The sequence below is a fragment of the Anomaloglossus baeobatrachus genome, chromosome 2, assembly GCF_048569485.1.
Source record: "Anomaloglossus baeobatrachus isolate aAnoBae1 chromosome 2, aAnoBae1.hap1, whole genome shotgun sequence".
Taxonomy (NCBI): domain Eukaryota; kingdom Metazoa; phylum Chordata; class Amphibia; order Anura; family Aromobatidae; genus Anomaloglossus; species Anomaloglossus baeobatrachus.
This window is the reverse complement of record NC_134354.1, coordinates 454,939,046-454,952,871: the sequence shown is the minus strand read 5'-3', so window position 1 is coordinate 454,952,871 and position 13,826 is coordinate 454,939,046. Positions and strand designations below refer to the sequence as shown.

Genomic DNA, 13,826 nt, shown 5'->3' with positions numbered 1-13,826 from the left:
AACCCTTATCACAATAAATGTGAGATGTCTAAAAACCCTGACTGAAGGGACCATCACCAAATATTGGTATCACAGTCCTGAGCTGCATTTGCTATGGAGCAGGGGTTGAGCATTCATGCTGCCAGTTCATACAAATTAACAAAATTGTGTAAACTGGCCAGTAAATTTCTGCTGGTGATACACAGCATATAACTTGGGACAGAACCCTATAATAAAAAAAATAAAAAATTAGAAAGCGTCTAAATCTCAGCGAGCAAGAGTAAGCCATATACAGCAGTAACAGAGAGGTCACCGGGCAAATCGCTGCTTTGTGCAGTTCTGTCATCAGAACACAAGTGCACACAGCAGGTCCGCCCTCACCCCAGATACTCCTGCGAGTTAGTAACGGCAAGGGTATTGTGGAGCAGCGCATAAGGCAATCATCCGACACACAGTCCATCACAAAGAAAGATTATACAGTATGCACGTACCTCAAAATTGCTTAGCAGAGCGGCATTGGCATCTTTCCTACAAATACAGAAAAACAATTATTACAATAATTAAGAAATCATCAAACAGAAGAAAACTAAAAGGTAACTTTTTTCCCAGCAAAAAATATATATATATATATATATATATATATATATATATACACGGTATATATTTTTGACTGAGGAATTTGCACATGTTGTGGGTTTTATGGATCATGAGATCATGGCACCCGCTGGGAGAACGATGTATCAGTGATTGCTTTCTATTCAGTGTCTGTATGGATGCGGTGGGCTCCCCAATAAACAGGTCAGGGCATATATGTCGGTATGCCATAATAATAATAAAGTGTTATATCTCTCTGTCTGAGCACAGAAAACATTTCTATTGGAGTCATTTAACCCTTTGATGTAACTGTACAATCACACCAGGATCACCACCATGTATAGACTGGGCTTAGTAGCTTCGCTCACTCCATACATGCCAAGCGATGGCTGTATTATACAGCCGGTAATTGCCTCTAACCACAGCAACAAGAGCTACCTCTGAGCACTGCTGTTTAAAGGGAATAGGTCACCAGGTTCTTGCTCCCCCATCTGAGAGCAGCATAATGTATAGACAGAGACCCTGATTCCAGCAATGTGTTATGTACGGAGCCACTTGCTGTCATTTTGATAAAATGATTTTTTTCTGCTGCAGATCTAGCAGTTATACAGAGCTCATGAATAGGCTGGACTATCTGGCAAAACATCAAGTAGTCCTCTAATGATAAAATCACTGATTAATCAGCAGTAGATTATCAAAACGATAATAAACAGCTCAGTAAGTGACATCACTGGAATCAGGATCTCTGCCCCTACATTATGCTGTTAGATTTTAAGGCAAAAACCTTTTGACAGATTGCCTTTAATTAGCAGCATTAAAGGGAATCTGTCAGTAGGATCAATTCTCCTAAACCGTCTATTATCTTCCTTTTCCTAATTCTAAAAAAAATTCAAAATATCTGTAACAGTCCCCATTATGGAACCTTACAGTCAAAGGGAACCTGTCACCAGTTTTGGGCCCCATAAGCTGCGGCCACCACCACCAGGCTCTTATATACAGCATTCTAACATGCTGTATATAAGGAGACCAGGCCGCAGTGTAGCACATGAAAACACTTTATAATACTCCCCTAAAGGGCGGTGCAGACTGGCCATATGGGCGTTTCCATTCCCTGGTGCTGGCGCCGCCTCTTTTGGCCATCTTGTCCTCCTCCTTCTGAAGCCTGGGTGCATGACACGTCCTACGTCATCCACACTCTCCTGCATTCAGGTCCTGCACAGGCGCACTTTGAACTGCCCTAAACAGGGCAGATGAACATATTGTAGTGCGCCTGCGCGAGACAGACGAGTGTGTATGACGTAACCGCGTCATGCACCCAGGGTTCAGAAAGCGGACGAAGATGGCCGAAAAAGGAGGCGCCAGCACCGGACAACGGAGACGCCCATATCGCCAGTCTGCACTGCCCTTTAGGTATTATAAAGTGATTTTTACATTCTACACAGCGGCCTGGGCCCTTATATACAGCATGTTACAATCTATATATATAATTGCCTTATTCTGTCTGTCTGTCTGTCATGCTTCAAAATTGTGTCCTTCCGGTGACATTGTGTCCTTACGGTGACACAAAGCTGATTGGCCGCTGGGCTCGCCATGGCCCCGCCCCCCCACACGGATTGGCCTCTCGCCCCGGCTCTCTGCAGGCCCCACCCCCCTCACGCAATGCACGCTTGCTCTGGCCCAACTGACACGTAGCTCCGACTCCAAGGTGAGTACACACACACACACATCACACTCACTCTCACACACACCTCACACATCACATCCACACACTCACAACATGCTGGGATATCGCTTGCTTCTACACCGGCTCCGTCAGGATCCCAGCAGCGCCAGACATAACCTTGCGATGCTGGGATCTTGACGGAGCCCGTGAACGCTGGTAACCATTATACACATCGGGTAACTAAGGTCCCTTGGTTACCCGATGTGTATTATAGTTACCAGTGTACACCGGCTCACACTCACTCTCACACACACCTCACACATACATCACATCGCATCCACAAACTCACAGCATCCGGCGATATCGCTTGCTTCTTGGCCTCGATACTGTGCTGTGAGCTTCCAGGACCTGCCGGAGGATCACATGGCCAGAAGCATGTGGTATCTCCGGATATTGTGAGTATGAGCGCGTATGTGCAATATCGTTGGTGTGTGTGTGCGTGAGTGTATGCGATCGGGTGTGTGTGTGTGTGTGTGGGTGGGTGTGAGTGTATGCGATCGGATCTGTGAGTGTCGGCAGAGGAGCACGGCGTGCTGGAGGAGGCTGGGAGGAGAGAGGCTGATCCTGGGGAAGGCTGGGATGGGGAGGCTGATGCTGGGGACAGAGAGGCTGATGCTGGGGACAGAGAGGCTGATGCTGGGGACAGAGAGGCTGATGCTGGGGACAGAGAGGCTGATGCTGGGGACAGAGAGGCTGATGCTGGCGCAGCATGGCGGATGGAGCACGTTTGGGAGTGCGCAGCATGGCGGATGGAGCACGTTTGGGAGTGCGCAGCATGGCGGATGGAGCACGTTTGGGAGTGCGCAGGATGGGAGATGGAGCACGATGGGGAGTGCGCTGCATGGGGGATGGAGCACGATGGGAAGTGCACACCTCTCCCCAACACACACACACACGCGCTCGCGCACTGCACAAAACACACCACACACTCGGAACCACAAACAACTGCCCTACACAGACACCCACAGACAACGCTGCACACACAAATATACGCACATACCGCACAACACACACATTGCACAAAACATACCTCCCCCCAAAACACACCACACACACACAAACCGCGCAACACACACACAACGCTACAGACACACAGCGCTCCACAAACAACGCAACACACAAACAACACCCCTCTCACCCCCCGCCACACCCAGACAACACCCAGAACATGTACAGCGCCCTACACAAACACTTGGTAACTACACACAACAAATATATATATATATATATATATATATATATATATATATATATATATATATATATATATATATATATATATATATATATATATATATATATATATATATATATATATATATATATATATATATATATAAATAAAAGAAAAATCATACATGAACTACACAATACGTAAATTCTAGAATACCCGATGCGTAGAATCGGGCCACCTTCTAGTACTGTATATAAGAGCCCAAATCTGCTGACAGGTTCCCCTTAAATACTTAAAGGAAAAAAAAAACTGTATTGAATCACAGCGCAGACGGGCTGACTGACTGACGCCCCCGGGTCACAGCGTGGACAGATGGACTGACTGACGCCCCCGGGTCACAGCGTGGACAGATGGACTGACTGACGCCCCCGGGTCACAGCGTGGACAGATGGACTGACTGACGCCCCCGGGTCACAGCGTGGACAGATGGACTGACTGACGCCCCCGGGTCACAGCGTGGACAGATGGACTGACTGACGCCCCCGGGTCACAGCGTGGACAGATGGACTGACTGACGCCCCCGGGTCACAGCGTGGACAGATGGACTGACTGACGCCCCCGGGTCACAGCGTGGACAGATGGACTGACTGACGCCCCCGGGTCACAGCGTGGACAGATGGACTGACTGACGCCCCCGGGTCACAGCGTGGACAGATGGACTGACTGACGCCCCCGGGTCACAGCGTGGACAGATGGACTGACTGACGCCCCCGGGTCACAGCGTGGACAGATGGACTGACTGACGCCCCCGGGTCACGGCGCGGACGGACTGACTGACTGACTGACGCCCCCGGGTCACAGCGAGGACAGACGGACTGACTGACACCCCCGGGTCACGGCGCGGACGGACTGACTGACGCCCCCGGGTCACGGCGCGGACGGACTGACTGACGCTCCCGGGTCACGGCGTGGACGGACTGACTGACTGATGCCCCCGGGTCACAGCGTGGACGGACTGACTGACGCCTCCGGGTCACAGCGTGGACGGACTGACTGACGCCCCCGGGTCACAGCGTGGACGGACTGACTGACGCCCCCGGGTCACAGCGTGGACGGACTGACTGACGCCCCCGGGTCACAGCGTGGACGGACTGACTGACGCCCCCGGGTCACAGCGTGGACGGACTGACTGACGCCCCCGGGTCACAGCGTGGACGGACTGACTGACGCCCCCGGGTCACAGCGTGGACGGACTGACTGACGCCCCCGGGTCACAGCGTGGACGGACTGACTGACGCCCCCGGGTCACAGCGTGGACGGACTGACTGACGCCCCCGGGTCACAGCGTGGACGGACTGACTGACGCCCCCGGGTCAGAGCGTGGACGGACTGACTGACACCCCCGGGTCAGAGCGTGGACGGACTGACTGACGCCCCCGGGTCACAGCGCGGACGGACTGACTGACGCCCCCGGGTCACAGCGTGGACGGACTGACTGACGCCCCCGGGTCACAGCGTGGACGGACTGACTGACGCCCCCGGGTCACAGCGTGGACGGACTGACTGACGCCCCCGGGTCAGAGCGTGGACGGACTGACTGACACCCCCGGGTCAGAGCGTGGACGGACTGACTGACACCCCCGGGTCAGAGCGTGGACAGACTGACTGACGCCCCCGGGTCACAGCGCGGACGGATGGCCAGGGTCTGGTAAGCAGCAGGGCGGTGTCTGCATGTGGTCACCGGGTCCGACAATAATGCATTCGCCACGTGCAGCCCCGGCCCAGGCTGCAGAACACACAGGTACACCTTACACTTCCATGCTGCCGAGTCTCCGCGGTGTTACATCATATCCACCCCCCGGAAACCAGACTCTGTGACAACGTTCCGATTGGCCCCGAACTCGTAGTATTCAGATGACGAATATCAACAGCCTATTTGTGTAGCCGCCATTGTTGACCTCAATATGCCACAGAATCTGTCAGGAATCGCCAGATCGTGATATGACTGTCGGGACAATCACAAGGAGGACGACGAGAAAGCACTGAGGGCAGCCCCGCCTGTGATTGGTTGGGGCTGTAGGGGGCGGGCACACGTGACGTCACGGCACAGTCAGGGTGGCTGGGGCCATGATGTAGGAGCAGATCAGTTGGTGAAGACCTCCTGCCAGGTGAGTGCCACTTGTCCATCTCCCACCTGTGCTGCAGTGCCCACTCAGTGCTGCCCACTATATGCCCACGTCACTGTGGAGGGAGCTGACAGAAATACAAGCTTTGGACTTCTCTCCATTTTTCTTAGGACGTAACACTTGCAATTTATGTTCCAAAAATGAAAGTCACAGGGACCGTGGATGCCATGTATAGGGTCAGCGGGTGCTGGCTTTCTATGCCCATTGCGAGATGAGCCCACTGATCATATAGTGCTCAGATGAGTGGACACAAGTGCTGTGTATACAGTAATATATTGGGGTCCCACCACAGTACAGTCACCCAGCAGGAAAGACGCCAGGGTCCCCATCACAGATATTAGGGGCCGCAAAAGCCAAATTGTGATGCCCCTCAGTCCCCCCAACTTGCACTTTTGGTGAAGGCTGTTATTCTCACTTTTCCCACTGACTGTGTAATGAAAGGAAATAATGTGCTCTTTTTGCAGCTTTTCAAGCCCATCCATTTTTAGTGAGTTCATGTGGAGGAATCAGATTAATAATTCCTAATGGCTGTATGTTGGAAACCAAAACGGCCTATTATCACCTATGAAATGGGACGCTTTAATAATTTTCATAAGAAACTCATAGGATTTGAGTGTTTGGCATTTCACAAATGAGTTTGAGCACCTGTGCTCCTAATTTCTATGGCCCCTGACACCAGTGCCACCTGTGCTCCTAATTTCTATGGCCCCTGACAGCAGTGCCACCTGTGCTCCTAATTTCTATGGCCCCTGACACCAGTGCCACCTGTGCTCCTAATTTCTATGGCCCCTGACACCAGTGCCACCTGTGCTCCTAATTTCTATGGCCCCTGACAGCAGTGCCACCTGTGCTCCTAATTTCTATGCCCCCTGACACCAGTGCCACCTGTGCTCCTAATTTCTATGCCCCCTGACAGCAGTGCCACCTGTGCTCCTAATTTCTATGGCCCCTGACACCAGTGCCACCCGTGCTCCTAATTTCTATGCCCCTTGACAGCAGTGCCACCTGTGCTCCTAATTTCTATGGCCCCTGACAACAGTGCCACCTGTGCTCCTAATTTCTATGGCCCCTGACAGCAGTGCCACCTGTGCTCCTAATTTCTATGGCCCCTGACAGCAGTGCCACCTGTGCTCCTAATTTCTATGGTCCCTGACAGCAGTGCCACCTGTGCTCCTAATTTCTATGGCCCCTGACAGCAGTGCCACCTGTGCTCCTAATTTCTATGGCCCCTGACAGCAGTGCCACCTGTGCTCCTAATTTCTATGGCCCCTGACAGTAGTGTCACCCGTGCTTTTAATTTCCATAGACTCTTGGACCTGTGTCACTTGTCCTCCCCTGAAGAATCCCTGGCTGAAGCACATAGTACAGCACTTGAACATGCGCTGATATGTATGGGGTAGACTACTCACACTATTGTCAATGTTTGTGGTGACAGAACTCAAAAAATATGAGCTACTTTACAATTATACACCCTATGGAACTATTGCCTTTTTATATCCAGCCCCTATGGAACTATTAACTACCGTATATATCGTTGGAAAGTCATACACAGCACTCCGTATGAAATAATAATAATAAACTCGACAAGACAAAGGCAGGGGATGTAGACTTTAATCAACTTGACAATCCAACAATTTGCTGCAGGAAGTGTGACTGTCACTTTAAGATGGCGCCATCCATAGAGTGCATGTGCTCATACATTGACCCCAGTCCTCAGACACTTACACTACAGTTCAAAAGTTTGGGATCACCCAGACAATTTTGCCTTTTCCATGAGAAATCATACTTTTATTTATCAAATGAGTTGCATAATGAATAGAAAATATAGTCCAGACATTGACGAGGTTAGAAATAATGATTTTTACTTGAAATAATAATTTTCTCCTTCACACTTTGCTTTCGTCACAGAATGCTCCTTTGCAGCAATTCCAGCTTTGCAGACCTTTGGCATTCTAGCTGTTTCTGCGGTAATCTGGAGATATTTCACCCCATGCCTCCAGAAACCCCTCCCACACGTTGGATTGGCTTGATGGACACTTTTTGCGTACCATACGGTCAAGCTGCTCCCAGAACAGCTCAATAGGGTTGAGATCTGGTGACTGGTCTGGCCTCTCCATTACACATAGAATACCAGCTGCCTGCTTCTTCCCTAAATAGTTCATGCATAATTTGGAGGTGTGCTTTGGGTCATTGTCCTGTTGTCGGATGAAATTGGCTCTAATCAAGTGCTGTCCACAGGGTATTGCATGACGTTGCAAAATGGAGTAATAGCCTTCCTTATTCAAAATCCCTTTTACCTTGTACAAATCTCCCACTTTACCAGCACCAAAGCAACCCCAGACCATCACATTACCTCCACCATGCATGACAGATGGCGTCAGGCACACTTCCAGCATCTTTTCAGTTGTTCTGCATCTCACAAATGTTCTTCTGTGTGATCCAAACACCACAAACTTCGATTTGTCTGTCCATAACACTTTTTTCCAATCTTCCTATGTCCCATGTCTGTGTTCTTTTGCCCATATTAATCTTTTCCTTTTATTAGCCAATCTCAGATATGGCTTTTTCTTTGCCACTCTGCCCTGAAGGCCAGCATCCCGGAGTCACCTCTTCACTGTAGACATTGACACTGGCGTTTTGTGGGTACTATTTAATGAAGTTGCTAGTTTGAGTCTTCGATTTCTCAAACTAGAGACTCTAATGTACTTGTCTTGTTCCTCAGTTGTGCAGCAGGGCCTCCACTTCTTTTTCTACTCTGGTTAGAGCCTGTTTGTGCTCTCCTCTGAAGAGAGTAGTACACACTGTTGTAGGAAATCTTCAGTTTCTTGGCAATTTCTCGCATGCAATAGCCTTCATTTCTAAGAACAAGAATAGACTGTCGAGTTTCACATGAAAGTTCTCTTTTTCTGGCCATTTTGAGAGTTCAATGGAACCAACAAAAGTAGTGCTCCAGATTCTCAACTAGCTCAAAGGAAGGTCATTTTTATAGCTTCTCTAATCAGCAAAACTGTTTTGAGCTGTGCTAACATACTTGCACAAGGGTTTTCAAGGGATTTCTAAACATCCATTAGTTTTCTAACACAGTTAGCAAACACAATGTACCATTAGAACACTGGAGTGGTGGTTGTTGGAAATGGGCCTCTATAAACCTATGTAGATATTGCATTAAAAGCCAGTCATTTGCAGCAGAATAGTCATTTACCACATTAACAAACTATAGAGTGTATTTCTGTTTAATTTAATGTTAGCGTCATTGAAAAAGAAATGTGCTTTCCTTTCAAAAATAAGGAAATATCTAAGTGACCCTAAACTTATGAACAGTAGTGTATCTGATGAAGGTCCATATGACTAAAACGTCATAATATGTATATTGTCGAATTGGATTGTCATGTTGATTAAAGTCTACATCACATCACCTACAAATTTGTCTTGTTCAGTGCCGGGTTTACTATTATTGCCTATTTATAACCAGCCCCTATGAAGCTATTGTCTTTTTCTAGCCAGCTTTTATGGAACTATTGCTTATTTAAAAGCCAGCCCCTATGGAATTTATAGCCAGCCGCTATAGAATTATTGCCTATTTCTAGCCAGCCCTTTTGGAACTATTTCTTATTTCTAGCCATCCAATATGGAGCTATTGCCTATTTCTCACCAGCCCCTATGGAACTATTGCCTATTTCTAGTCATCCCCCATGTAAATATTGCCTTTTTATAGGCCGCCCTTATGGAGCTATTGCCTATTTCTAGCCAAGCCACTATGGAGCTATTGCCTATTTCTAGCCAGCCACTATGGAGCTATTGCCTATTTCTAGCCAGCCACTATGGAGCTATTGCCTATTTCTAGCCAGCCACTATGGAGCTATTGCCTATTTCTAGCCAGCCACTATGGAGCTATTGCCTATTTCTAGCCGGCCCCTATGGAACTATTGCTTATTTAAAAGCCAGCACCTATGGAACTTATAGCCAGCCCTATAGAATTATTGCCTATTTCTAGCCAGCCCTTATGGAACTATTGCTTATTTCTAGCCAGCCAATATGGAGCTATTGCCTATTTCTAGCCAGGCCCTATGGAGCTATTGCCTATTTATAACCAGCCCCTATGGAGCTATTGCCTATTTATACCCAGCCCCCATGGAGCTATTGCCTATTTATAACCAGCCCCTATGGAGCTATTGCCTATTTATAACCAGCCCCTATGGAGCTATTGCCTATTTATACCAAGCCCCAATGGAGCTATTGCCTATTTATACCCAGCCCCTATGGAGCTATTGCCTATTTATAACCAGCCCCTATGGAGCTATTGCCTATTTATACCAAGCCCCAATGGAGCTATTGCCTATTTATAACCAGCCCCTATGGAGCTATTGCCTATTTATACCCAGCCCCCATGGAGCTATTGCCTATTTATAACCAGCCCCTATGGAGCTATTGCCTATTTATAACCAGCCCCTATGGAGCTATTGCCTATTTATACCAAGCCCCAATGGAGCTATTGCCTATTTATACCCAGCCCCTATGGAGCTATTGCCTATTTATTCCCAGCCCCTATGGAGCTATTGCTTATTTATAACCAGCCCCTATGGAGCTATTGCGGATTTATACCCAGCCCTCATGGAACTATTGCCTATTTATACCCAGCCCTCATGGAACTATTGCCTATTTATACCCAGCCTTCATGGAACTATTGCCTATTTATAGCCAGCCCCTTTGGAATTATTGCCTATTTATAGGCAGCCCCTTTGAAACTGTTGCCTATAGACTATATGCGTGGTCATAACCATGAATACGTAAGATTCTGCAATGCCCTGCACATGATATAAGCGACATAGCTAATCAGGAGAACTATACTACATTACTAATTGGAGCTATTTGCTAATATCATTATTATTACATATTGGGATAGGATCCTGGAGATGGGTATACCCCTTTAAGTTTGCTTGGGACATGGGAGCTCTTATGAGGGATTATATTCAGAGAGTTGAATAATTTTGAGTTTTGAGAATGCAGTAGTCACTAAAAGTGGCATTTTGTGTCACATTTGGAGAAACCACTTGTTATATTTTTTGTGTAAAGCTATTATATTGTTCTTGGTTTATTGCAAACAGTAGAAAGTGTATAAATGTTACATACAGATGGTGATGCCGGTCTCCTACTTCTGTTCTGTTCAATGTTCTCTTGTAAGGACCTTTATAACTGTCCCCTGTGTACGCCTGTGTTCTTTCCACCATCCCTTAATGACGACAGCAGGGTCCATTGTATCCACCATTATATTTGAAGGGGCACACCCCACTCATAGTTACATAGTTACATAGTCACTTAGGTTGAAAAAAGACCTAGGTCCATCTAGTTTAACCTTCCTCCACCAGTTCTACATTTGGTCACTAAGTCATTTATAACCAACAATGTTGTGTGTACTGAGGAAATCATCCAGCCCTTTTTTAAAAGCTGTTATAGTATCTGCCATTACTACCTCTTGTGGTAGGGAATTCCACAGTCTGACTGCTCTAACTGTAAAGAACCCTTTCCTATTTAGCTGTCGGAATCGCTTTTCTTCCACTCGCAGTGAGTGCCCCCTGGTCCTTAGTATTGTCTTTGGAAGGAATAAGTCATGCGCCAGTCCTTTATATTGACCACACATGTATTTATACATATAAATGAGATCTCTTCTGAGACGTCTTTTTTCTAAGCTAAACATATCTAACTTTTTCAACCTGTCATCATATGGGAGGCCTTCCATTCCTTGTAATAGTCTAGTTGCCTGCCTTTGAACTGACTCTAACTTCTGAATGTCCTATTTAAAATGTGGAGCCCAGAACTGGATCCCATATTCCAGATGTGGCCTCACAAGTGATTTATAGAGGGGTAACAATACGTTGGGATCGCGGGATCTAATCTCTCTTTTTATACACCCTAGAATCTTGTTTGCTTTAGCAGCTGCTGCTTGACATTGAGTGCTGCTGCTCAGCTTATTTGTAAGAAGAATACCCAAGTCCTTCTGTTCTGTAGTCCCAAGTTTACTTCTGTTTAATGTATACGCAGTTATAGGATTACTCCGTCCTAAGTGCATTACTTTAATACCCTACATAGTTTGGTGTCGTCAGTAAAGACTGACACTTTACTATCAATCCCATCCACAAGCTCATTAATAAAGAGATTAAAAAGAATTGGTCCTAGCACAGATCCCTGCGGCACCCCACTGCTGACTATGGCCCATTTAGAGAATGTTCCATTTATGACTACTCTTTGTTTCCTATCTTTTAGCCAATTCCTTACCCAGTTGCATATTGTGTCCCCTAGTCCTTGCTTCTGGAGCTTTAGTATAAGGCTATTATGTGGTGCAGTATCAAATGCCTTTGCAAAGTCCAAATAAATCACATCAGCTGCATTACCAATATCCAGGTTTGCACTTACCCCCTCATAGAACCCCAACAGGTTGGTTAGACACGATTTATCTTTCATGAATCCATGCTGTTTGTCAGTTATTATATTATTTTCTGCAATATATTTGTGCATGCAGATTTTTACTTTCATTCAGCGTTAAGGCCCTGTCTCACAGAGATAAATCTGCGGCAGATCTGTGGTTGCAGTGAAATTGTGGACAATCAGTGCCAGGTTTGTGGCTGTGTACAAATGGAACAATATGTCCATGATTTCACTGCAACCACAGATCTGCCAAAGATTTATCTGTGTGTGACGGGGTCTTTAGTCTCACTGTGTAGACAATCTCTATAGACAATAAAGAAGTTGGTTAGAATATATTCAGAAATGTTTCTTTCTATTTGTGCACTGAACAGATGAATATTTTTTATTGCTATTTACTGATTTATTTTATGTTCCAATGTCTATTCCATTATGTATTTTCATTACAAAATATACCTCTACTTTTGTACTTAGAAGTAGTACATAGCGGGTCTTTTTATTAAGCTGTGCATACACATTGGCAGTTCACTCATCAAATGTGAATAGGCACACTTTGTTGCCTTTCTATAAAAAAAAAAATAAAAAGACACTGGGCTCTATTTCAGTTATTTGGCTGTTTTGGGTTTTTTGTTCTCCGTGGTAATGAGCAGCTCATTAGGGTCACCCTTCCCCCCCCATCCTCCCTTCACAGTTGGAGACACATGTGCGTGTGATTGCATTATATAAAGGGCCAGGGCTGTATTTTGCCTTCGTGCTGCCCTAGGCACTTTAAGTGGTCGCGCCCCTTAGTGACAACGTAAAACTGAGTTTTCGCACACGACATCTGTTTAAGGCAGATCTACTCTGTAAAACACTTTAAAAAGTATCAATAAGAAACTAACCCCCCCCCCCCAATGGGAATCACCACAGGCACATCAAAACATAGCATGTGTATAAAATATTCCCACCACACCGTCCCCACTTATATACTGTGACTGTCACACTGCCCCTAATAAACTAAAACACCACTCTGCCCTCCCTTATAAACTACTGTATATCCACCACACCTTCCTCGATTATGAAATATGATCTGTACATTGTGAGGAGGGAGCAGCATGATGTGAGGACAATGTCCCATGCATGCTGCCCCCTGCTCACAATGTCCCATGCATGCTGCCCCCTCCTCACAATGTCCCATGCATGCTGCCCCCTCCTCACAATGTCCCATGCATGCTGCCCCCTCCTCACAATGTCCCATGCATGCTGCTCCCTCCTTACAATGTCCCATGCATGCTGCCCCCTCCTCACAATGTCCCATGCATGCTGCCCCCTGCTCACAATGTCCCATGCATGCTGCCCCCTCCTCACAATGTCCCATGCATGCTGCCCCCTCCTCACAATGTCCCATGCATGCTGCCCCCTCCTCACAATGTCCCATGCATGCTGCTCCCTCCTTACAATGTCCCATGCATGCTGCCCCCTCCTCACAATGTCCCATGCATGCTGCCCCCTGCTCACAATGTCCCATGCATGCTGCCCCCTCCTCACAATGTCCCATGCATGCTGCCCCCTCCTCACAATGTCCCATGCATGCTGCCCCCTCCTCACAATGTCCCATGCATGCTGCCCCCTCCTCACAGTGTCACATGCATGCTGCCCCCTCCTCACAATGTCCCATGCATGCTGCCCCCTCCTCACAATGTCCCATGCATGCTGCCCCCTCCTCACAATGTCCCGTGCATGCTGCCCCCTGCTCACAATGTCCCATGCA

The 13,826-nt window shown here is 47.2% G+C and overlaps 2 protein-coding genes across 3 annotated transcripts in view; one reads left to right on the top strand and one right to left on the bottom strand.

Moving 5' to 3' along the window:
- CRCP (CGRP receptor component) overlaps positions 1-5,542 on the bottom strand; it is a 57,515-nt gene extending 51,973 nt beyond the window's left edge. The window contains exons 1-2 of one of the 2 annotated variants that reach the window (XM_075336315.1): positions 5,283-5,542; positions 471-507 (exon numbers count right to left, since the gene is read on the bottom strand). In XM_075336315.1, coding sequence (XP_075192430.1) covers positions 471-507; positions 5,283-5,290 — 45 coding nt within the window. In that variant the 5' untranslated portion in view covers positions 5,291-5,542. The remainder of the gene's footprint in view (positions 1-470; positions 508-5,282) is intronic. The other variant, XM_075336316.1, reaches the window with a different exon arrangement.
- An 11-nt stretch (positions 5,543-5,553) lies between these two features.
- The window catches only part of ASL (argininosuccinate lyase), an 82,220-nt gene continuing 73,947 nt past the window's right edge, over positions 5,554-13,826 (top strand). Inside the window, exon 1 of the mRNA XM_075336314.1 lies at positions 5,554-5,638. The gene's annotated coding sequence lies outside the window, so the exon portion shown is untranslated. The remainder of the gene's footprint in view (positions 5,639-13,826) is intronic.